General features: G+C 36.9%; 1 protein-coding gene across 5 annotated transcripts; it reads right to left on the reverse strand.

The window, feature by feature from the left end:
* Positions 1-633: 633 nt before the first annotated feature.
* LOC135106778 (coiled-coil domain-containing protein 6-like) lies at positions 634-27,021 on the reverse strand. Of its 5 annotated transcripts, none has more exons than XM_064016077.1 (8): positions 26,758-27,021; positions 24,110-24,259; positions 23,676-23,819; positions 18,932-19,020; positions 18,465-18,622; positions 8,796-9,059; positions 5,999-6,075; positions 634-2,636 (listed from the first exon to the last, which is right to left on the reverse strand). In XM_064016077.1, exons 1-8 carry the CDS (start codon positions 26,983-26,985, stop codon positions 2,403-2,405), a joined length of 1,344 nt encoding a protein of 447 aa, XP_063872147.1. In that variant the 5' UTR covers positions 26,986-27,021; the 3' UTR covers positions 634-2,402. The 5 variants fall into 5 exon arrangements, with proteins under 5 accessions (XP_063872147.1, XP_063872146.1, XP_063872144.1 ...); XM_064016076.1 differs by having other exon boundaries at positions 634-2,642; XM_064016074.1 differs by having other exon boundaries at positions 5,909-6,075; positions 26,758-27,020.

Below are 27,021 nucleotides of genomic sequence, written 5' to 3' on the forward strand. Positions count from 1 at the left end.
CAAAATCTGAGGGCAGTGTAAAGCAAATAACAAATTACCTGATGCATCACTCAAACTATATACACTTTATATTTTAATTAGATTTTATGAATAAAATTTACATGCATAATTCTAATCAATAATTATTCAATTATAGTACAGATAAAGTTGGTTTATCCGCCTGTGTTTAAAAAAATTAATCACAGACGTGAAAAATATGAGCAGCCAAAATAACATGCAACAAGATCAAACCATAATTATGACAAAATCAGACATATGGAAAAAATTAACTTTCAGAAATAGTAATAAAAATTATCAAAATAAAATTTGGTCTTATGTCACTGCCAATCCAAGATATTGTTTAGATTATTATTTTTGATGCTTCAGTAATGTAATCACACTATTATTCAGCAAATATTCATCTGTCTTGAATGCCTAGAATGCTAAGAGGCTGGTATATGACATCCACTTGGTCAGTCTTATAAATGCGCAAGACTGACTCGACTGAAATTCACTATACACTTTATAAGGTATGGGTATATATACATGCAGTAGGCATGCATCTTCTGGCGAGCATTAGAATTCCAGCTCACAGCACTGTGCAATGAAAAAGATATATCAAAAGGCCTTCTTCATGACAGTAAAACAGCATAGTTGATTTTATTCTTCATGAGTGATTTACTAGGATTTTTCACTCAAATGTTAAGGTTACATCATTAAACCCAAGCTACCCAAGAACACTGTATCATTCTGCAAGAATTAGCATAGATCAAAGCCAGTGACTTAAAAATCCAAAGAAATATCATGTGGCACTTTCACCAAAATGCCATAATTAAATAACTCCCCAGCCAACCTTTTCCAATTAACTATGAGACACACACACACACACACACACACACACACACACACACACACACACACACACACACACACACATATATATATATATATATATATATATATATATATATATATATATATATATATATATATATATATATATATATATATATATATATTGCTCTCCTCCCAGCATTCTCCATCAATTTTCAAGCTGCCACAACTATAAATAACAATTGAAGTTGCTTACATGCAGTCAGTCATTAGTGTTGGTGATGCATAATAGGCACAGCAATGTTATGAAGTTATCAAGTGGTAAATACAACATATTAAGTACTCATGTGTTCAAGTACATAGTTTCATAAACATTACATACTTACCTACGTACCTGTATAAATACAAAGATTTGTTCATCCATACTAAAAAACAGTATGTAGATAAAACAACTTTATCTGTAAAATCAATGCTTTTTGTTGACAAATTTACAAGGTATACTTGTAATTGTATGCTTGGTAATAATTTTACATAAGATAATTTTCACTTAATTTTTCTCATCTTTGGAGCTAATCTAACCAGTAATAATGGACCCATAACAACAAAATACCATCACCTAATTATTTGGTAATGTTATCATATTACCTGAAATTTCAAATAGAGAAGTTGTGCATAAACTGGTTTATTATAGCTTCACAGACACTGTAAAACAAAATAATAAACTGTGCTACAATCAGGGTAAATATTAGTGTATCTTCATCTAAGGGAATCAATTCAGCACTAAATTCTAAAGACACTGACATACAGTTGTCCAACAACAAGCAGGCTTGATATCACAATTTTAAGTGAGAGAGAGAGAGAGAGAGAGAGAGAGAGAGAGAGAGAGAGAGAGAGAGAGAGAGAGAGAGAGAGAGAGAGAGAGAGAGAGAGAGAGAGAGAGAGAGAGAGAGAGAGAGAGAGAGAGAGAGAGAGAGAGAGAGAGAGGTATGAAGGTCAAGTGTAGACATACTCACTGATACTGGCAGACATTGACTGTCTGAAATATACTGGCTGACAAAACTGACTGACTGATTATGGCAGAAGATTATAGATTTGCTGCCAAACAGATTGACATAAAAACTGATTGAAAGAGACAGACAGACAGACAGACAGACAGACAGACAGACAGACAGACCATCAGAGGAAGACAGATAGAAACAGTCCATTTCACTGCCACTGCTTCCACACCTCTTACACTAACATCATTTCTTCAAATTATTCTATTAACATCTTTCTTATGTATTTATCTCACGCAGTTATCACATTTAGCTTAAATAAAACTTTCTAAGACTGCCATAAATCTGCATAAGTTTCATTAACTGAATTTCATCAGGACATCTGTGGGGTACGTAATTCACTGTTGTCCACAAGTTTTTCAAGAAGTTGCCCCAATTCACTTTTATCAGTATCTCCTCTATCACAAGTCACAACATTATATCCACAAATAAGAGAAAATAACTTTCCAATTCTAATCATGATATAAAGCTTACTAGCAACCTTTCTACAAGTGATATAAGAGATTTTTCACCACAAATCCAAGGCATTCTCCATCAATTGCGGCTCACATCCATAGGGGAAGGTGGGGCAACAGGGTGAGGAGAGGATGGCAGCTGTGGGGCTGGAACTGGCGGAGGAGGAGGATGAGGAGGTGTGGAACTGGAAGTTGATCCTGATGTATTAGATGATGTGTGATGGGAGGCTGGGGTAGCCAACAAAGCTGAGCTGCTTGGGGGAGGAGCAATGGGCTTCACAAACCGTTCTTGTGAAGTGCGAGGACCAAGTCTCTGGAACTGACATTCAAGAAATTATTCATTCAAATAAAATTTTATACATATGTAGTATTTATTAAGAGGGTTCCATTCATTTTGATATTCACACAATATTGAGATATCACATACAATTTGAAGATACCCATCTAAAACAAAAAGAAATTACAATACAGATCTCAGTACCCCTTTTATGTTAATATACAGCATTTGGCAGAATATAGTGAAATAGTCTTATGGTCCTGAAAATAATGTTTGATTTTTTGTGGTCAGATTCTGCTCTATTCCATCAACATTCACCAAAACAGAACTGCTGAGGGAGCTGAACCATGGATTTACCTCTCTTACAACATGATCTATATGCATAGTAAGCAGTGAAAAGTCAAGGGAATGTCACACATTCTTGCTGCAGCCCTGCTCAGTTAAGAAACCATTCACTAGCATTATTTCCTAATTGAATGAAAGCTCTGCTGTTCATAAATCCTTTTCACTCCTATGGAATATTTAGCATTCCTTAAATATTTTTATTTAGTCATTCTCTGTACTAACATACCTAAATCACTCCTGCAATATGGTTACGAGAAATGCACAGCAGTAACTTATAAATCTTTTTACCTTCTAATCTTGTCACAGCCTTGTTCTTTTTTGTATCCTTATCAAGTGGATTATCTCTACCAGCATTAAGTACTTTATATTTGCTAACATTGAATTAAATTTATTATCTATGTATAAATTCATTCATCATATCCAAGTCTGCCTGCAGGGTGGTAGCATCACAATCTGATATGATTAACCTATGTATCTATCTGTCATACGCTAATTTGCTAATATTGTTACTAATTCCATCTATCTATTTATATACCAGGTCAGTAATTCTGCACAGTCATAACCATACCATTCACACTCTTAGCCCTGTCAGTCCCTGATGGAAACACTCTTGTGGACCACCTTACTACACCCCAGGAGCTGAGACATAGCAAAGCTGGCCACATACTTCCATAGCAAGAGCAGACAGCATACCCTTGCCCTTTCATAGTGAGTATTCCCTACTCTGCACCTACTCCAATCCTCCCAGGGGGTTGAAGAAATCCCATCATTTCATGTGATTATCACTGTTGCTCTCCATTCACCTCTATCACTGCACACTCATTCTATCATTCAGTGTTCTCTTCATACAGTTCATCCACTCCAGGCGAGGCCTTTCTCTTAATCTTCCACTGCACACATCTGACCTCATTATTCTCTTTACTAGCTTTCTGTCCTCCATTCTCCACATGTCCAAACCATCTTAACACACAATGATCTGCCCATCCAGCCAACTCTCTCAAAACATCAATTCTTCCTATCTTCTTTCTTAATCTGTCTCTACTTCTCAAACACTTTGTTTCCATTACATTTAAATGTTTCTTCTCCAATACACCCATTTTCCATGTTTCAGCACCATATAGCACAGCAGACACCACTATTCCCTCATAGAATCCTCTCTTTACACTCATTTTAAGTGTCTTATGTTTAAAGATCCTTTTCAGTACACCAAGTACTTTTCCTGCTTCCTTCACCCTGAACTTCACCTCTGTCTGCTTTCTGTGAAGAAAACAGGAAAAATACTCGTTGGATGGATGAGTTGAGACAGAGGTGAAGTGTAGGATGAAAAAAGCAGGAAAAGTACTTGATGGACTGAAAAAGATCCTTAAGCATCGTAAAAAAATAATCTATATATATGAATATATACCAGGCTGAAAATCCCACATAAGGTGGCCCAGACAAAGCACCACACTCACACAAACATAATTCACACTCTTTGGTCCAGTGGAAAGGGCCATTATCATTTATTTTGTGAACTTTTGTACTACACCAGGGTTTTTCAAAGCATAGGTCAGGACACAATACTGCACCGCAAGCTCTTGTTCAGTGGGTTGCTACATCAACTGAAAAATAGTATAATGTGTGTGTGTGTGTGTGTGTGTGTGTGTGTGTGTGTGTGTGTGTGTGTGTGTGTGTGTGTGTGTGTGTGTGTGTGTCATTCATTCACCTATGGTCGTCTGCTGGTCACCCAGCCAGCTGTTCTCCTACAGAAAGAGCTCAGAGCTCATACTGACCAATCTTGGGGTAGGACTGAGACCACTCACACATCACACACTGGGACAGTAAGGTCACAACTCCTCGGGTTACATCCGATACCTACTTGCTGCTAGGTGAACAGGAGCTACACATTACGAGGCTCACCCATTTGCCCTACTGCACCCACAAATCAAACCTGGGCCTTCTTGGTTGTGGGCTGAGCGTGCTGACCACTACACTATGCTTTTTTTATTTTTATTTTATTTACTTTGTGTGTGTGTGTGTGTGTGTGTGTGTGTGTGTGTGTGTGTGTGTGTGCATGGATTAGTTTCCATATCAGAGGTATAAAGGTAAAATGGAACAGACATACTGGGTCATGAAGGAAGCATATAAAATCAAACTGGGTTGTGATGAAAAAAGTTTGAAGAACACAGTAATACACCCCAGGAGCTTAGGCATAGCACAGTTGGCCACATACATCTCAATATAATAATAAAACTTTTCTTTTACTTGTTTCTTGTATATTGATGACTTGTACTGTGTAACTTATTGGCTCTGTCATTTCACAAGTTGTCTGTAGAAAAGTTATTGATGTTTATATAAAAGAATTCATGGATGAGCAATGGATGAATTTTAAAGTTATATAATTTGGAAAACCTGTGTAATACAATGAAAGCCAGTAATGGGTTGATTTTCAATATACATAGTCAAATTTGAATGATAATATATAAACATTTATCACTATCTGCAACAATATGGCATCATCTGCATAAAATAAAGTTAACATTTAACAGTTTTACCATTCAAAAAGTCACAACCCTGCTTTCACAATTAGAAAACAAATTATACAATATAACTTCATCATGAGTCATAGTTGAGTAAATTCCACATAATTATTTTGTGAACAGTTAGTATTCCATTCAAAACTCTGCTAGCATACTCAGTAATGTACCATAATTATTTTAATATGTGAAAATATATTTTTTGAGCAACAGGTCATTTAGCAAACAAGAAGGTTGGCATCTGAGAAAAAGCAGAATGCCTAAATTCAATTAAATGCCTATGTAAATAAATATTTCAAGCAAATCAAACACCAATCTTGTGAACCTTGACAATACTTTTTAACAACAATCATCAACAGTTGAATATGTACTAATTTTCTTACAATTATGTCCAATAAAGTAATACAATGATACCTTAAAATATGCTGAACAGAGATTTCAACTTACTGCTGGAGATATTACAGGTGGAGGGGGAGGGGATGCTGAGGGCAAGTAGTTAGGTGGAGGAACAGAGGGCGGAGGATGGTGGATGATCACCTGGCCACAGTGAGGACAACGACCCATGGGGCTTGGAGGGGAGAACAGGTCACGTCCACCACTATAACTGGAAAGACCTGTGCCAAAAGAGAAATATACACTAATTTCCATTTATCTATTACCACATGAAATGTCATGATATGTCTAATGCATGGTGTTGTGTGCAACAAGATAATGTGATATAAAACGAAGAAAGAATTAAAAACAAATAAGAAAAGAATAATGAAGGAAGGGGAGAGAGAGAAAGATGAGAGGAGAGACAGGTTGGGTCCAAGGCTTGGACGTGTCCTGGACACATACAGTAATTTACGGCTTACAATACGCACTTTTTTCCTGAAAAATACCATGAAAAATACTTGTGTGTCTTTTAAGACAAATGTTGTATTGCAAGACAAAGCCCAGGCTTAAATGAGCTTGGATGGTCACCTAATTGGCTTGAATGATAAGGAAGTGGATTTGTAAGTTGTCATTACACTATGATGTTAGCTTTAATAGTTATTTAATTCAGCCTTTTATATGATGTAACCTCAGTACTTTGCTTTACATGAATCCAGCACTGACAAGTTCTTGGGATTTGAGGATGAATAGAATTTTATATTTTACATTCATATTTTAAAAAATTTTAGTTCATTTTTATGAAAATAAAACCACCCTTAGACAATGAAAGATGTATAATACATTTACAATCACCAACTAGTATGTCATCGCCATACGAACAAAATCAGACGAGTGATTAATGTAAACAATATGCACCATCAGTATGTTGGGGGGACACTACTTCACTGTGTGTATTTATCTATAGTAGTGTTATTTACATAGCTGTAAGTTTGTACTGATTGCTCCAGCAAATCTGCGATAAGTTTTGAGACAATTGATAGTTTTGTGAAAAGGTTTGATAAATTTGTGGATAACAATGATAGATGGTCAAATGTAGGTTTACAGGAACTGCCTTGTGTAAGTCAACCAGCCTCATGCAGACTCCTAGCTTCTTGTGTTTTTATGTTCAGTGGTCGGGTATATGGAAAATGTATTTTTGTATGAGAATGACTTTTTTTTTCTTAGAAATTTCCTTCCAACATTAGGGTGTGCCTTCCAAGATGCAGCATCTTGTAAACCATAAAATATGGTAGCTACCCAGCCTGAGGCTTCTAGTGTAATATTTATCTGCGCAGTCACTCATATTCCCCACATAAATTTCCTTACTTCCCCTTATCCATTCAATCAGTCTCTCAACCAGTATTTAGTAGAAGAGTTGTTCTTGACAATAAAGTACAGTAAAATCCCTCTTATCCGGCATCAACAGGACCGCCAACATGCCGGATACTTGAATATTGCCAGATACTTGAATAGAAGTGAAATTATGTCCACAATCACCACCCAACACTCATGCATCTTACCATAACAAAGATCAGCTGATCTTAATCAGCAGCTGATCTGATCAGCTGCTTAAGTAAGTGTAAGCACAACACACTTCCTCTTTTCTACAACTTTAGGCATGATGAAGGCGTCAGGCGATAAACAGTGCACACGCGGGACTGAGTCCCTGAGTAAACACAGTGCAGTGGGCTGCGGATGGCGCAAAGCAGTGCGCTCTGGTGGCGAAGGGACAAAGTATGCCTCGCGCGGGAATTCTAATCGATTTTATGAGTACACATTGATTTTTTATTGATTTTAAGGCTCGGGGAAAAATGTGCCGGATACTTGAAGCTGCTGGAGACTCGAATGCCGGATAAGAGGGATTTTACTGTAATCAGTATTCATCTAGACCCCATAGCTTCATCATCAGAATTTTCAGAAGTTGAGTGTTTTGTTCATATAACCAGTGTGGGGAGCAGAGTGGTGAGCAGGTGTATGTATGTGTGTCACCACCTCTACCTCCCTGCAGCAGAAAAAGGAGAATGTTTGGTGCACTTTCTCGTGCTCAGTCACTATCCAGCGCTTAGATGAAGCAGATGTACTGAAACTCACTTCACCAGCTGATGAAAACTTCATTATATGTCACCCTTATTTCATCTGCTATGCCTCCTTGGTTAAAAATTATAATAATCCTCACACAAGCATAGGGTGTATGGAATTTGTCATCTAAGAGAAGTATTAGATAATAATGAAATAACATTACTATTTCCATCAGAGGGCTAGGCTTGCTTCAATTATGCTAGATTAATTAATTAATCCATTAATAAGATAAATTCATTCTTTAATTCAATTGTTAATCCTTTCAATGGGTAGATCATGAGAGAGAGAGAGAGAGAGAGAGAGAGAGAGAGAGAGAGAGAGAGAGAGAGAGAGAGAGAGAGAGAGAGAGAGAGAGAGAGAGAGAGAGAGAGAGAGAGAGAGAGAGAGAGAGAGAGAGAGAGAGAGAGAGTCCACTGACAGTAACTGCTAAGGCTGGGTGGAACCTGCTTAATGGATGTGAATTCCATGGATCTGTTAAGGCCAGATGCATCTCACTACCTGGCCTGAGTAATCAAATCCAACAAGACAATTACTCCAGAATAAAAAAAAATAAAAAAATTTATAATGAAAATTTTTTTTTTCAAAACAACTTATCTCAAACACTGTGACCATAACTGGAAATAGGAGTGGGCAAGAACAGAACTTGAGTAAGGTGGACTTCTCCCAGCTACACAGTCTTGTGGACTAGATATTATTGTAAGTGGTCAAGTATGTTAAATATTCATGGTGACAGGAATAAGGAAAGCAAATAGCATTTACTAATATTTTATCTTAAACTTCCTATTGCTCTTTCTGAGGCATTCGAGAACCACAGCATCAAGGACAAGAATTGTGAGCATACCTGGTGAAAGTGGACGTGATGGGCTGGGAGAGGGATTGTACGGCACTGGACTGGAGAGTGTTCGGTGACGATGGGAGGTGATTTCATTGTAGTGCCTCTCTTCCTCCATCTCCAGGCTTGACTCTGACTCAGAGAGGTGTCGACATAAGGCCTCTCTTCGCTCAACTTCCATTTGTAACTTTCTCTGAAGGCGTAGATTCTCTTCACGAATTAAACGCTCTTCATTTGCATACTGTTGGGTTGTGCGATTGTCTGGAAGGACCACTGCATTTAACCCTTAAAACTCATTTAACTCCAAAATTACATGTATGTCTAGTAAAAATAATCTATCACTCCAATTTAATCTACTCTAATGTTCCTTGGAACTTTCTCTTGGCAGTGGCTGTGATAAGAGAGCCTCATTTAGTTCCTGTCTATACACTCCAATGACACCACTCCTGCTCTTTCTGTTCCTCTCAATTTATTATTGCCTGTCTCTCTTTCAATCCCATGCTCTGTTCCCACAATTTATAGGCAGCATTTCTCTAAAAACCACACTATCTAATCTTCTGTAAATCCTTAGTCAAATTTAATTTTCTCCCTTTCTCACTAGGTGAGCAATTCACAAAAGGGAACTCCAATTAACCACCTCTACAGTAATTTCTTCACCTTTACCAAGCATGCCAAATGTCCCAGGCTATCCTTTTACAATCACAAGCACTTCTTACTTATAATCTTCTCTACCTGGATCCTTTATTTTTTACATTCATTCTACACCCATATGTTATTTGTATATGTCAGCCTGTATAATCAAAGTCTCATTAAATGAAGTTTCAGAATATGCAAACCTGTGTATGTGCAACTAACAAATGTGACAATTCTCTATATGTGAGAAAATTTGCTGTTATGTGAGTTGTGCAGAAGGCAGTGCAAAACATGGGATGGACTAGCATCTGCCACACCAACTCCAACTCCAGAGGGCTTGCTAAAGATGCAACTCCAGCTCCACCTCACCATTTCATTCCAGCTGGAATTCTGCAACCCCAACCATAGCATCGCATGTTGCTAAGGCCTCTGTACTTGTGTCTGAGAGCTCTCTCAGCTTACCTCAGCCACCTAGGTTGATACTTATAAAGAAGAAAGATCTGATCCTCTGACTGCATCCTAAGGGCCATATTCTAAGATCTCAACACAACAATAATGCAGCAATCCAACAAAAAAAGTCTACAATTTCTCCCATTTTATGTAACAAAATTTTATTTTGTTACATAAAACATAACATTTTGTTTGTGTAACAAAATTTTATGTAACAAAAAAAAAAAAAAAAAAAAAAAAAAAAAAAAAAAAAAAAAAAAATATATATATATATATATATATATATATATATATATATATATATATATATATATATATATATATATATATATATATATATATATATATATATATATATATATATATATATATAAATAGATAAATAAATATATAAATAAACAGATAAATAAATAAATAGATAAATAAATAAATAAATAAATAAAAAAAACTGCTGCTCCCAAACAGTAAAATACAAGGAGAAATCCAAAGTTCTAGAAATGTCTTTATACTCCTCTCTTGAAGCAGTTTAAGTCATTCACAAGTTTATCTGGAAAAAAATGGAAGTGAATATACTGTGCCAATTAATTTTTGCAGACGTAAGATGGACAGAATTAACCCAAAAAATAGGCAGTCTTGTGTAGGAAGACCATGGGAGGGGATGGGAAAGCAAGCAGTTGGTAAGTTTCGAAAAGCAGTAAACATGAAAATGCAGAGAGAAGACAGTAAGAAATAAGGTATTGAGAGACTACAGAAAGTCAACTAAAGAATGGGAGCTATGGCAGAAAATTTTCGGACTCTTATTTAATAAAGGTGTGTGAAAGGAACCTCTCCATCTGTGAGACATACTTTATATATATGCATATGGATGGATTAAGTTCATGAGCCCATGTAAATTTAATTTAATTCTTGTTGAAAACACAATTGTGACTGCTGATATATATATAATATATATATATATATATATATATATATATATATATATATATATATATATATATATATATATATATATATATATATATATATATATATATATATATATATATATATATATATATATATATATATATATATATATATATATATATATTTTTTTTTTTTTTTTTTCCAGCATCAAAATTTTACATAATTTTGCCCAAAATATCAGCAATATATATAATTAAAAGTGAAGAGACCAAAGATGATCAACCTGACAGTCTGAATTTGCTTTGAGGTTCTAGTAATTGGTGTGGTAGCTTTTATGTACATGTGTGTTGCTGACTGAGAAAAAAAAAAAAGGACATCTGTTTATTGACTCATTATGCTGCACTTGCTTTTCACACCAAACATTTTTTATTTTATTTTTATTACAATCTATTTATTCAATGTAGGAAGAAGGACCAGGCAATACCATGTTTCCAGTATTTTGCACTATTTTTATGTGAAGTTCGGTTCACATGGAATTGCAATGAGGCTCTTAGAATAGCATTCTTAAATAACACTAGACTTGACTTTGGAATATGACACTTTGCCTTAAAATATGGCTTTAAGATTCAGGGGAGGCTCAAAAGTGAAAATCTAGTCTTGCTCTAAAAACATCTTAAGGTGACCAGAAACATGTTGGATTGGTGCAAGAAATAGCAAAAAAATTCTGTTTGGATAACAATCATCATCACTTAAAGTACATATGGTACATAAAGGTGAAAATTTCCAGGAAATATAAATAATGTCTCATATTGACTGCACAGACTGTAAATGATGAATTCATATATGAAAATTTTTAAAACCATCAGTAAAAAAAAAAAAAAAAAAAAAAAAAAAAAAAAAAAAAAAAAAAAAAAACATGGCTGTAACTTCAGATCACACATGATTTTTTTCTGGGTTGAAGGTGCATATACTATTTTTTTTTCATTTTCATTATTCAGTTTATTGTTTGTTGTGATGAGTCCATGACAATATCACTACTGCATTTAACCTGTGGCAAGGTAATAAAAATCTGTAATCATTTTCAGTTTAAGGGAGATTGCTTCATTTCTTGTAGTGGGTCTTGATATTGCATTTCAAAACACTTTACTCACAAATAGCTTTCTTGACTCCAAGCTGTTTGTATGGCTTGAGTAATTATGTATTGTCATATTATACATGAAATATAGTGGAGCCTCTATTGTCACATGCACATAGCCTCAAACAATTAGATGTTGGGGGGGGATATTTCTGAAGAAATAGTCCTGGGCCCCAAACAGGCATGCCAGTAGTTACATGATCCTTGGCCAGGAAGGCATACGTCTTAAAAAAAAAAAAAAAAAAAAAAAAAAAAAAAAAAAAAACTTGATGCTTAAGATGGATAATGATAATAGTAAAGTGATAAGAAAAGTGTTTAAGATTACATTACCAGTAAGAAGAAAAATTGTGATACAACATGGAGGAGGTGATTGTGCCTTGAGCCTTGCTGCGCAGCTCAGTACGGCACAATCAATGATCTGTATACTTGTTCTTATGAAAATAAACTCCTTTCAAACAATACTAATGTCTCTACCTTCCTCTTATGCTATCAACTCTACTCAGTACAGATCAAGCGAGGTAAAATTTTCATCTATATTTGTTCACTTTATTGTGTTCATTGTTTTTGTTTAAGATTTAATGATCTTCATTGTATTGTATAGGCATGGAAGTACTGTTGTAAAGATTTAAATAAGAAATTATCAGGGGTTCAAAACAGATAAATCCATTTCATCTTAATTTCTAAGGGAAATTTTCTATTAACTTAGAAACAGCCTTTAGGAATTAAATAATTAAATCTCCTTGAGATGCTGGGGCAGTCATGGCTCTAACCGTGTTTTGAAAGCCACGTCATCTAACATCCAACCTTAGCTAAGGAGAATATCTCAGATGAAATAAGAAGAGTAAGAACACATTCTAAATGAAATAAAACATTACTTCAGTGCTCTTTTATGTCCCCTTTTATGTCCCAAGGGCATTGTTTTAAAAATGATAGAATTATTATTAGGTAATTGAAAAGCAAGTCAAAGTGAATCTAACCTTCAATAACTGTGGATAAGTTACTTATATGCAAATTATTCTTAAGCACATTTTCACACATATAACAAGATCCCTCACATAAAAAAACAATAATTTATTTTTCCTGTTCAAAATAAAAATTCCAACACTGGTCTTTTTGCCAGTCTCTAGCTTGTTCTGCTGTTTTACTTGTTTAACAGTATTACTGGCAACTTATCCACTCTACAGGCATTACAGATAGATTTAAGGAGAATGCTAGTCTTCATCATGACACAAGGACTCAGCAGTTCTGAGAATGCAGTGTAATCCTGCCATCATAATGAAAGTGTCAATAGGTACAGTTATTTACTGATTTATGACCACTTTTCAATGTGCCATTATTCATACAGCAGGCAGCATAAAACTGAATTTCCCATGCCATAGAGTGGCATGGTAAAACATGTTGCTACTCTCTCTCTCTCTCTCTCTCTCTCTCTCTCTCTCTCTCTCACACACACACACACACACACACACACACACACACACACACACACACACACACACACACACACACTTTTATTCATATTATTAAATTTCCTATCTAGATGTAAATTTTCAGTGTCATCACTGCCTTACTAAAAACTGTCTATAATAATAGTTATTATTATTAACATTATTACTGCACTGTTGTTCACCTCAGTCTCTCAGTGATGTCCTCATCTGGGGAGGAGATCATAAATGTCCCCAGGTTGGACTGCCCTTCTGACAACAACCCTAAGTATCGTAACACCCTCCCCCTCAACTTTTTCTTCATTAATTTCTGCAACATTTGCAGTCTAAGATCTAATTTTCAATCTGTAGAACTCTACCTCTCCTCTTCTAAACCTCATCTTCTTTTCCTCACTGAAACTCAGGTGTCTGAGGCAACTGACAGCAGCCCCTTTTCTGCTCCCTTCAACTTTCTCTATCCTCATTTTCGATCCAAAGCTGGATATTGCATTTATGTGTGCAATGACTTAACCTGCTCTCATGCCCATGCTCTTGATTCTTCTGAGTTTTTCACCATCTGGCTATGACTACAGAATCAAGCTCAAACTAAATTTATCTGTGCTGTATACCTCTCACCTAACTCCTCTGACTATAAGAAATTTTTTGACTACTTAACTTCCAAAGTGGAGTACATTCTGACTCTCTTCCCTTTTGCAGAGATCTCCATTCTTGGAGACTTCAGTGTTCACCACCAGCTTTGGCTTTCCTCTCACTTCACTGACCATCCTGGTGAACTAGCCTTCAACTTTGCTATCCTCCACGACCTAGAGCAATTGCAACACCCTACTTGTATTCCTGACCGTCTTGGAGATACGCCCAACAAGCTTGACCTTTTCCTGACCTCTAATCCTTCTGCTTATGCTGTCAACCTCTCTTCTCCGTTGAGCTCCTCCGATCACATCTCATATCTGTATCTTGTCCTATCGCTCCAATCCCTCCTCAGGATCCCCCTAAGCGAAGGTGTCTCTGGTGTTTTGCCTCTTCTAGTTGGGAAGATCTGCGAAGGTATTTTGCTGATTTTTCTTGGAATGACTACTGCTTCTGTGTCAGAGACCCATCTCTGTGTGCTGAGAGCATAACGGAGGGGATAGTGTCTGGCAATGAGGCGTACATTCCTCACTCTTTTTCTCGACCTAAATCTTTCAAACCTTGGTTTAACACAGCCTGTTCTCATGCTATACATGACAGAGAGGTGACCCACAAAAGGAACTTATGCCTTCCATCACCAGAATCTCATGCACTTTATATTTCTGCCCAGAACCATACCAAGTCTGTTCTCCAACTAGCCAAAACTCCTTCATTAATAGAAGTGTCAAAATCTTTCAAGATCTAACTCCCCTCATGACTTCTGGCATCTAGCCAAAAATATCTCCAATAACTTTGCTTCTTCTTCTTTCCCTCTTTTATTTCAACCAGATGGCACCATTGCTATCACTTCTATTTCTAAAGTTGAACTCTTCACTCAAGCCTGTGTTAAAAACTCTACCTTGGATGATTCTGGGCTTGTTCCTCCCTCTCCTCCACCGTCTGATAATTTCATGGTACCTATTAAAATTCTTCGCAATGATGTTTTCCATGCCCTTGCTGGCCTAAACCCTCGGAAGGCTTATGGACCTGATGTGGTCCTTCCTATTGTTCTCCGAAACTGTGCCTCTGTGCTTACACCTTGCCTAGTCAAACTCTTTCAGCTCTTTCTGTCAACATCTACCTTTCCTTCTTGCTGGAAGTTTGTCTACATTCAGCCTGTTCCTTAAAAAGGTGACTGTTCTAATCCCTCAAACTACCATCCTATTGCTTTAATTTCCTGCCTATCTAAAGTTTTTGAATCTATCCTCAACAGGAAGATTCTTAAACATCTATCACTTCACAACCTTCTATTTGATCGTCAGTATGGGTTCCGTCAAGGCTGCTCTACTGGTGATCTTCTGGCTTTCCTTACTGAGTCTTGGTGATCCTCTTTTAGAGATTTTGGTGAAACTTTTGCTATTGCCCCTGATATATCAAAAGCTTTTGATAAGAGTCTGGCACAAAGCTTTGATTTCCAATCTACCCTCCTATGGCTTCTATCCTTCTCTCTGTAACTTCATCTTAAGTTTCCTTTCTGACTGTTCTATTGCTGCTGTGGTAGACGGTCACTGTTCTTCTAAATCTATTAACAGTGGTGTTCCTCAGGGTTCTGTCCTGTCACCCACTCTCTTCTTATTATTCATCAATGACCTTCTAAACCAAACTTCTTGTCCTATCCACTCCTATGCTGATGATACCACCCTGCATTTTTCCATGTCTTTTCATAGATGTCCAACCTTTCAGGAAGTAAACATTTCATGCAAGGAAGCCATAGAATGCCTGACTTCTGATCTCTCTAAAATTTCTGATTGGGGCAGAGGAAACTTTGTATTGTTCAATGCCTCAAAAACTCAATTCCTCCATCTATCAACTCGACACAACCTTCCAGACAACTATCCCCTCTTCTTCAATGACACTCAACTGTCCCCCTCTTCTACACTGAACATCCTCAGTCTGTCCTTTTACTTATAATCTGAACTGGAAACTTCACTTCTCATCTCTGGTTAAAATAGCTTTTATAAAGTGAGGCGTTTTGACATCTCTGCCAGTTTTTTCTCACTCCCCCCAGCTGCCAACTTTGTACAAGGGCCTTATCTGTCCATGTATGGAGTATGCTTCACATGTCTGGGTGGGTTCCACTCATACTGCTATTCTAGACAGGGTGGAATCAAAAGCTTTTCATCTCATGAACTCCACTCCTCTAACTGACTGTCTTCAGCCCCTCTCTCATCGCTGCAATGTTGCATCTCTAGCTGTCTTCTACCGCTATTTTCATGCTAACTGCTCTTCCGATCTTGCTAACTGCGTGCCTCCCCTCCTCCTGCGGCCTTGCTGCACAAGACTTTCTTCTTTCTCTCACCTCTATTCTGTCCACCTCTCTAATGCAAGAGTTAACCAGTATTCTCGATCATTCATCCCTTTCTCTGGTAAACTCTGGAATTCCCTGCCAGCTTCTGTATTTCCAACTTCCTATGACTTGAATTCCTTCAAGAGGGAGGTTTCAAGACACTTATCCTTCAATTTTTGACTACTGCTTTGGACCCTTTTCCGGGACTGGCATCTCAGTGGGCTTTTTCATTATTATTATTATTTTTTTTTATTGGATTTTTGTTGCCCATGGCCAGTGTCCCTCCTATATTAAAAAAAAGAAAAAACAAGAAAAAAGTTTCAATTATTATCATTAATATTTTTATCATTATGATTACCATTGTTATTATTATCAATGTGTGGGGCCACTGAAGAGAATAAAATACTAAACTTATACCAAAAAAGGGCCTCTGGTTGCATGATACAGAAATGTGTGAGTAAGTGTTTAGTCCTCAAAGCCAGTGTACAACAGTGCTCTGGTGGTGCAGCATCATGGCATCTAAAACTGTGTGTGTGTGTGTGTGTGTGTGTGTGTGTGTGTGTGTGTGTGTGTGTGTGTGTGTGTGTGTGTGTGTGTGTTTTGTCCTCATATCTGGTGTGAAGCAGTGCTGTGGCTGTGCAGCATCATAGCATCTAAAACTCTGTGTATGTATGTGTGTGTTTTGTCCTTACATCTGGTGTGAAGCATCACTGCAGTGGTGCTGCACCACAGCATCTAAAACTGTGAATATGTTTTGTTCTTACATCTGGTGTGAAACAGCACTGAGGTGGTGCAGCACCACAGCATCTAAAACTGTATGTGTGTTTTGTCCTCATATCTGGTGTGATGTAGTGCCATCACACATGTCAATGGTGAGACACATTTTTTTTTTTTGCAATGCAGCAGCACTCTCGCCAGCCTTCCTCTCCCTTTCCCTTGCATGCAAGCCTGTGGCTAACAAGTGGTTCATCAACCTGAATAATTTGTATGTTCAGGTATGTGAATTGTACACATAAATATGTATACAATACAAAGCATATATGTATTTACTTTTATTATCTGTGACATCAATGGTAAGAATGCATGTCCCCATAAGCAACAAAAGTGTGAAATTCAGGGAGATAATGCACAAAAGTCGGGATGGTAAGAAATGAGGTATCAATGTGAAACTTGAGGTTTGTGAAACTTAGATGCCGTGAAACTTGTGGGGGCACTGTATAAGTAACCACTGAAGATATTTCAAAATACATCATAGCATAACATTAGTTAACCATGGGTAGGTAACAATGAGTCGTCCATGAAGCTTCATGTGCATTTGTCTATTTGAAAAGTGTGCTATTTCCTGTGATGTTCACTTGCTGATTTGCAAGCATTGTGGATCTAAGTGGAGTATTACAGTGGTGCCTGATGGAGGACAATGTTTTACAGAAATTACAACTGTTTGTGAAGGAAAAAATTATGTTGACATATTTCAACTTACATTATTTTGTAAACACAAAGTTTCTCATACTGGAATAATGCATTAAATGGTGTGCAACAGTTAACAGAAAATGTGTAATTTAGGAAAATTTGAGTATAAAAGGGAAATTTTTGAGATGTTGGATAAATATCGAATCTAAAATGCATATCATACAAGACCTTTAGAAACTAGTCTTCATCTGCATTCACAAAGGTAAGTCATTTGATATCCACTGCAAAGAATTAAAACAGTATCTGCTTCAACTATTACGAGAAGTTTGTATCCACTATCCACATCTGCATCTGCACTTGCACATTTTTCGACATCCGATGAATCTCTATTACATATTCTAGTAAAAACATTATTAAGAACTGATAAGGTGTTTTGTTATGACTCATTAATTTTTCAAATGCTGATTTGCATGTGTTGGTTCCATTAGGACCATGAATACATTTGAGATGTTTTGTGATGGTATGTGCAGTGCTGATTGCAATTGTGAGGGATCTTGAATAAGGCCCACTAACTCACTTCCTTCATTCTCATTATTCAGCTAGTACTTTGCTACAGAAATAGATCTCTAGGTATTCTCTTACTTCCTTGCCTGGACTTATATGTACTTTAAGGAAAGTGCTAATATTCTGCCTAAGACCTTCACTGTTAAAAGAAAGAATAAATGAATTTGGAGTGCGGTACTTACGTTCCTCCTGGGCACTAGTGAGTTGCTCTCTAAACCTAGATACTTCATCCCGCAGGTGCTGTATGTGTGAAGATAAGTTATTTGCACGGTCACCTTGATTAAAGTCTGCTGGTGAGGGCGGGTTTGAGATTGGCTGCTCCAGCTTACCCTGCAACATCCTGCAGAAAGGAAAAAGAGCAAAGGAAAAGAGAGAGAGAGAGAGAGAGAGAGAGAGAGAGAGAGAGAGAGAGAGAGAGAGAGAGAGAGAGAGAGAGAGAGAGAGAGAGAGAGAGAGAGAGAGAGAGAGAGAGAGAGAGAGAGAGAATCACAGGAAGATGGACAAGAGAAAGATAGATGAGGATAGAAAACAAATGAAAAAATTAAATCATTGGGTGACTGAGTAAGTATACTGACAGCATATTAAAAGATATAAAGGCAATACAAGCATTTATAAGCTTTTCTCCAAATGAAACTGTCACAAAGCTTACCTTTTCTCAGCTTCCAATTTATCCATCCTCTTCCATAGTTTATTGACTAGGGCTTCCTGTTCCTGTTCCAGTGTATTTTCTAATTCAATCTGTCCAAGTGGGAATGTAGTTAATTTCAACTGTATTGACCAGATGTTAAAAATGTCAATTAACATATGTATGGAGTGACTTGGTATGGCAATTTGAGTCAAAAGAAATGAGGATAAATTCACAGACACAAACATAATTATCAATATAAAATAAAAGCATTCAAAACATAAAAACTAGAATATAACTAAAATAATTTTCTCAGTTATGAATTGATAGTCACATCTCAGAAGATTATAGTTTAACTATGAATATTAATCTGGTTAGCAAGTAAATAGGAGCTATAACCATTCCAGACCCAAATTATTTCTTTCTAACCATGGATTAAAACAACATATCAATTTGTTGTGAACCTCTACAGAAGCCTGCTACTAATAAAAAAACAACACTGCAGCAATAACAATACTGACACAACCTTTTAATACAAATGAACATTTGGAATTATGTGCAAGTTAAATGTCAGATCTATTCACTACAAATACGCAACATATGTAATATCTCATGACTGAGTGTTATAGGTGCACATGGAAGGTCATACAAATCAAAGGAATGATTGGTGTTGTTAAAAACACCATTCAGAAATGACTTAGTCTCTTAACACAAAGAATGATGAGATGGTAGTTGGAATGCATAAACAAAAGCTCCACTACTTGGTGAGGCAAAGTTTGTTGATCATGCTTCCATGAGAATTTTGTAAGCAAAAAAATTTTTCTATAAGCATGCAACCCATGCAATTCCTGAAAACCATGTGAAGGCTTCTTAGGATCACATATTTAACCATAATGGGCAACATTTAATGCAACACAGAAGATTTATACCATAGCAGTGGAGCCTATGAAGGGCTGTGTATGCATGACTCAACTGTAAAACTGCCTATTTTATGAATCACCTAACTTTTCAACTGTACTAGAACTTTCAACTTTCCTTTTTTGGTTTGCAAGATATTTTCCTACTTTGCACATTACACATGTGGAAGTGCAACAAAAAAGCAGCACTATCACCAAGTATGCAAAGGTAGGACCTGTCTCTGTGACAAGAGTTGTCCATACATACTGAGATGCATTCTGATCCACAACAAGTGGCTACAGCAAGAACTAGCCTTCCTTAAGGTCTATTTCAATCACAATCAGAGATTATAAAATAGTAAATAATCTTTGAATGCTTGAATGTCTCACAAGATTGCTTTTATTCGTCCAATCAATGCAAATTATTAAAAATCTTCAAACATGATTTTCTCAGCTTAAGTCTTCTTGCCTCAAACATACCATAAAGATAATCTCCATGACAACTCACATCTAATGAATACTTTAGTGCCTTACCAAAATGTTTAATCTTGCCAACCAAGACTGATCATTGTAAACAAAGAAAATAGCACAAGGCTAAACATCAGAGGTGGTCCACAGTACACCACTACAACAATGCAAGTATTAACTAATGTCTCATCAGTACACCACTACAATAATGTAAGTATTAACTAATGTCTCATCAGTACACCACTACAATAATGCAAGTATTAACTAATGTCTCTAGTATTTCATTCCCTTCACTGATAAACTTGGGGCCTTTCTGTCACATTCTCTTATTCCACATTTCTATGACTCAGACCAATTTAATATGTCTAAACCTTCAGGAATTAACAAACTCATGCAAGAAAGCCACAGAATACCCAACTTCTCCTACACCTATCAACTTGATGCAACTTTCCAAACTATCCCCTCTTTTTCAATAACACTCAACTGCCCCCTCTTCTAGTGTACATCCTCAGTCTGTACTTTTCTAACAATCTAAACTGGAAACTTCACATCTCATCTCTAGCTAAAACAGCTTCTATGAAAATGAACTGAGTCATCTCTGCCAGTTTTTTTCATCCCCCACAGCTGCTAACTCTGTACATGAGCCTTATCTATTCATGTACTGAGTACGTGTACTCACTAACTCTGTACATGAGCCTTATCTATTCATGTACTGAGTACGTGTACTCAGTACCACGTGTATAAAGGGATTCCATTCACAATGCTCAAGGTATGAATCAAAAGCATTTCATCTTATCAACTCCTCTTTTCTAACTGACTGCCTTCAGCATCTCTCTTCACTGCAAGGTTGCACCTCTTGCTACTTTAACTCTTTCTGATCTTGCTAACTGCATGCTCCCCTCCTCCCATGGCCTTGCTACACAAGGCTTTCTGCTTTCTCTCACCCTATTTTGTCCACCTTTGTAATGTAAGTTAATCAGCATTCTTAATCTTCCATACCATTAACTGGTAAACTTTGGAACTCTCTGCCAGCTTCAGTATTTCCCTCTACTTAGTCAACGAATGCTGATCTTGTGCCATGGTGGCACATGCTACTCATAGTGTGTGTTTTGCTTAAGGCCTCTGACCAAGCATAAAAATGGGCTGGGGCAAATTAATTTATTGGCATTTCAAGTGCATCTATCCTCCTCAATCATGCCCAAAGCAACAATGACCAGTATCAAGCAGGTCACACCAGTGTCAATGTTCATTGTGTCTTTGGTGATGTGTGATCAGCTCTGTTCTCACGGTGAAACACATTATGTTCTGTTCTTGCTGTTGTGTTTATAGTGATGACTGTGAGGCAGACAAGTCACGGTGATATCATTCAATCTGTGGTGACCCCACACCACAGTATATACTGTATGCATTATTACGATAAAAGAAAAGAAAAAAAAGAAAGAAGAAAGAATAAGTAAGAAAAAAGGAGAAATGGAGAAGACAGATGAAGTAGGGAGGAAACAAGGAGTCACCCCCAACCAGGACGGTAATTAGCACTTGATATGGAAGGAGCCGAGAAAACAACAAACATGGAAGCAGGACTCAAACAGTACAAAATAGGAAGAAAGCCATAAACCACCTGGGAAGGCAGCCTAGATCACAAGAGGATTAACAGTAATGTAGGGGACAAGGCAGAGAAAGCAAATGAAAGGGAACGTAGGTTGACCAGGAGGTGAGGCACCAGAAAGAAGTTGAGCTTATAGAAACTACCAACACCTACTTAAGCTCCACCTCCAAACTGCCCCAAACTGCATCAAGAACTATGCTTGTGGGCAGAACATATGCGTAAATGAGCAAGGTGAATGATAAATATGTAAAATGTTATGAAAATAAAGATAATTTTCTAGGGAAAATAGGCAGTCCCAAACACATGTATATGAATAAAGTAATGGAGAATTAGAAAGTAGCCAGAGGTTCCAGGGGGCCTGACCAGAGAGGGGTTGAGATGGACAGAATAACTTAAAGTAACTTGAAACTTGAAAGCATAATGCAGTCTATAAATCAAGTATCTTATTAAAGGAGGAGTATGATGTTTATTTGATGTTTTATGTTTGGTATGATAGGTTTGTATGGCATATGAAGATTTACTTAATCACAGAATATTTATGGTAATTGATGTGATGATGATATCATGTGTGTTTTTCTAACTGAACATTAACTGCACCAATTGAATATTAGTTGTGTTTATGAATTTGATATTGTCTGTGTTCTTGCACAATGACAACGTTCATCAATGAATATGTTGAAAAAATATAAGGTGATGCCAAATAACTTAGAACAAACTGAAGATGAATGCGAGAGAGGAATTTTGACTTGTAAGAAATGTAAATAATTAGTAATTAATTAAAATGTAAAAATGCTTGTGAGTTTTCCAGTAGTCTTTATATAGCAAATTCATGCAACATCTTGGTCTATGACAAATCACAGATCTTCACATCTGGCTTGAATGGTGTCAGTATAGCAAAATATGTGAATTTAAAAATGCAAAACTTCAAGAACCTCATATGGGAATTCATCAAGGGAAGCAGTGAGAAACTGTCTTTTCACAACCATGGTGGTGGCATCCCTTTATCTTTACCCCAAATCCGACTCTTATGGCAAGGCAGTTGAAGGGATGCAGTGGGGATGCCACCACCGTGGCTATGAAACCACAGTGCCTCACTGCCTCACTTGATAAATTTTTGTATGAGGTTCTGGAAGTTTCATGTTTTCTAATTCAGATTTTGCTATATTGATGCTAATCAAGCCTGACATGTCAAGATCAATGATTGAATGAAATTCACTACAAACACTACAGCATGAACAGAACAAATTGCATTTCAACCTGAGAAAAAAGCCAGCTATGTGTCACCAAAGACACAATGAGTACTGACACAGGTAATTAATACTAGCCTTTGTTGCTATGGTTGTGAGTGAGGAGGAATGATGCACTTGTGATGCCAAGAAGTCAATTTGCCCCTACCCATTTTCTATGCTTGCTGAGCAGCCTTAAGTAAAGTGCACTCCCCAAATAGTGTGCCACCATGATGCAAGATCAGCATTTGTTGACTGTATAACTTGAACTCTTTTCAAGTGCGAAGTTTCATTATGGTTTTTTCTTGTCGTTATGGATAATTCTTTTGACTACTCTTACGAGACCCACTTAAAAAAAATCACCCCATACTCTTTACTTGTTCCATAAACATGAGTGGTGACAAAATACACACATTTAATAATAAAAAAATAAAATAACAATACAGAAAAAATGTCTATAATGCAGATATCATCTTCCAAAAATGCAAGCACAGCATCAGACATAGCTGTGCAGATATACCATCAAACACCAATGGTAAAAATTTCAGAAAGCAAATACACAAACATCAAACCTTTTCTCTCCTTAGAGTTTCTAGATCATTTTGTTTTGCTGCTGTTTCAGTTTCCAACTTCTCTATTTTGCGCATCAACTTGTTAACAAGGCACTCCTGTTCCTGTTCAAGAGTCTGTTCCAATTCCACTTTCTCCTGACGCAGCTGGAAGTACACACCATCATCATTTACTTGCATATACAACTTACACACATAAGTTTACTGTTTAGGGCATAAATATATATGTGACACATCTTACCACAATCCCTGGACCTCATACTATGAATTGGATCTCCTTTTGCAAAATAATATATATGTAGCTTTTGTAATAATATACAATCAAAACAAAATAAATGTTCACAACAAAATTAGAAAAAATAGTCAACTTGTTAGGTTATACAGATTCCTTATAAAGTAATGCAGTAAATTAAACAAGTACATTAGCAAACACCTACTTGACTGAGTTTGCGTGACAAATCATTTGTCAAGCATTCCTCTTCTTGCTCGTAGTTGAGAGCTAAAGTTTCCTTTTCTTTCTTTAGAGCCTGTATTTTCTTCAGTAAAGTGTTACTGATAAACTCCTCCTCTTGCTCAGCTCTGGCTTGCTGCGGGGAAAAATAATTACATAAGTAACGTTAGGAAATATTCGGTTAGGAAAGATTGGGTAACTGAACTTAATCTGATACAACCCAACCTAGGCTATTTGCTATATCCCCTAATTAACTGGAATGGCTAATCTTTGTGATTTTTTATTTTTGTATTTTAAGTCATCAGAGTAGATATATTAGAATGTGTGTAGAACATTTACGAGCACAAGCTTGATTGCAACACAAACATCAGGCATCAAAAGTATCTAGATTAAAGGGATGACAGTGGCATGGATACAGAGATTATCACTAACTACCTATCTTCAAGATATATCCCCTTGTATTATACACAGCCATCACATTTACTAAGATTTCTATGTGCCATTATACCAGCTTGGGACACTGATGGATACAATCACAGACAGAATAAGAATAAATATTCAAATTTGGAAGTTGTTATAGTCACCCTCATATTTCATCCATGGGTAATGTAGCTTAACCTGTTTTGGATGGCATATTTATGTTTATATCTATACATCTTACTATGGATAACTAAGTTAACAAGCATAGGAATTCTACTAGATTCTTCATGAAGAATGGTGATTGATAAGTACATATTAATGGAAGTGATTCTGGTATCACATGATGCAACCCTTCAGCACTGGTGTTTGTTCTTACTGGGCATTTGTAACAGCTCTAAAAAGAATGTGGAGAATTTATCTCACTCACATTATTTCATAGCACAGTATCTGATAAGGTCTTATAACCATTGATCTATAAGTGGTTGACTTAAGATGTGGCTAAAAGAAGGCTCTATGTATGATGGCAGTGACTTTGGCAGCCCATTAACTACTAAATGAATTGCCTCACAGAGAGCTGATTAATACAGGCATTTTGAAGACCAACATTCTTTACTTTCCAGTGGACTCAGTGGACTGCCTAAGCCTAGTGGAACCTGCAGCCTTGCAGAGAGGCCTCAGGAATGCAGACTCATACTATTGACCACAGTGCTCTCTCAAAGTCCAATACTATCTCACAAACAGATGTAGATGGCATTACCTCTGCAAGTTTTTTTATTACAACCACACAGTCCCTTTTCTTTCTTCTGACATGAGGGTAAAGCACTATTACTCCCATTCTTCTTAAAGAAACTGGGCAAACTTAAATAAAAGCTGAACAAAAGATGTACAAACAATTTTAAATATTTCATCCATGTATCAATCAAACTGGGGTTGCAAAATGGAGATGCTGCTGTCTATGTAAATTTGCTTTGAGAAAGTCTTGTGGAACATGCTCTGCTTTGCTGTTTGACCCTGGGCTTCAAGTGACTGAAACAGTACTTTGTTCAAAACAAGTCTATTGTTCATTAACTGACCCACAACGTTTTTGATAGTGTATTTGTATTATGTTAAAGATGATAAGACATTAAGTATATTTGGACTCCTTGACTTTTGTTTATGGTACACAGCAGCTACTGATGGTACACATAAGCCACTGATGGTACATAGCCAACTATCAGTGGTACATGCCTGCTGCCTGAACATACAACCAACTGTATACAGAGGATTCTTCCCACTGGGATATAGATAGTTTTTATATATGATAAACCCTGGGTGAAAATACAGAAGCCTTGCATTGATGCTGCTTGGATTCTCTAGCACAGAAAATCATTGTCTAAATAATCACAATCAGAGCAATATGATGCAATTTAAATATAAAAAAAACCTACTTAACCTTATTTGTAAATGACAACAGGTGGCTCTGATAAGCTTGATCACCCTGTGGATAATGAATCTAACCAAACTTGATGTAACCCAAAACTAACAAGAGCTGTGTCTCCCTGCCTCAACCACCTTAAGTATTTCCTTTCATATTGAAGCTAACATTAAAAGATTGTTCCTTGATAATCTCAATTCTTACTGCATTATATAGCATTTAGGGCAGGCACATAACAGATGCAATTTTAGCCAAACTTAGATACTATCAGTGGAGATAATCAATGAGCCTCCAAATGTAATATTATCAGGAAAAGTGTAGCAAATTGTTAATAATCTTGTAAAATTGTTAAATGTTGACATTGGTGGCTGTATTTATCACACATAATACAAAAAAATCACAAATTAGCCCATATCAAGGCTTATGAACAAATGAATAATGTATATGTGATCCATCAACAAAAAAAAAAAAAAAAAAATAACGCATTCAATGAAAAAATCTTACTATTTCCTTTTAAACAATTTCTACCATCAATAATAACGTAAAGCTTCCCATTTACACACTTTTGTTTTCCTTTCACCTCTACTTTTGGATGGGAATGTATTAACCCTAACCACTACAAACACTGAGAATGCTACCGGAAGAAAGGATTTTACTTTTCGAATTACTGAGCCCCTGATCAAATTTCCTCCCTTATGATTTCCTTCAGAGTAGAGTTCATTGTCATGATGTGGCACAGCCCCTCACCCACCACCTGACACCCACCGGCCAGGAAGGGCAGGCCAGCCAGGCACACTCACAATATTGACAGACGCTTGCCGCAACGCCCTGTTCTCCTCGTGCAGACTCTTCACCCTCAACTTGTACGTCTCCAGCTCGGCCCTGAGAACACGATTTTGCTGCTGTAAACAGTCTATTCTCTTCTGCCACTGCTCCCTCGTGATGGGGGAGGGTGGCATGGACGGGGGCTGCATGGTTGGCCCGTCAGTGACGGAGGACGAGTCACTCTCGCTGGCGCTGTCGGCCATGTTTACACTCCGGCAATAGACGGAAGACTCTGGTTG

Source organism: Scylla paramamosain, chromosome 14 (genome assembly GCF_035594125.1).
Source record: "Scylla paramamosain isolate STU-SP2022 chromosome 14, ASM3559412v1, whole genome shotgun sequence".
NCBI classification, from domain to species: domain Eukaryota; kingdom Metazoa; phylum Arthropoda; class Malacostraca; order Decapoda; family Portunidae; genus Scylla; species Scylla paramamosain.

What these genes read in the sequence shown, in the direction of transcription:
- LOC135106778 (XM_064016073.1), bottom strand. Translation starts at nt 26,985, where the DNA reads ATGGCCGACAGCGCCAGCGAGAGTGACTCGTCCTCCGTCACTGACGGG. An exon ending in TGTCACGCAAACTCAGTCAA is followed by an intron (nt 23,820 to 24,109) that starts GTAGGTGTTTGC and finishes GTGTACTTCCAG; the next exon opens with CTGCGTCAGGAGAAAGTGGA. An exon ending in AAATTGGAAGCTGAGAAAAG is followed by an intron (nt 18,623 to 18,931) that starts GTAAGCTTTGTG and finishes TCCTTTCTGCAG; the next exon opens with GATGTTGCAGGGTAAGCTGG.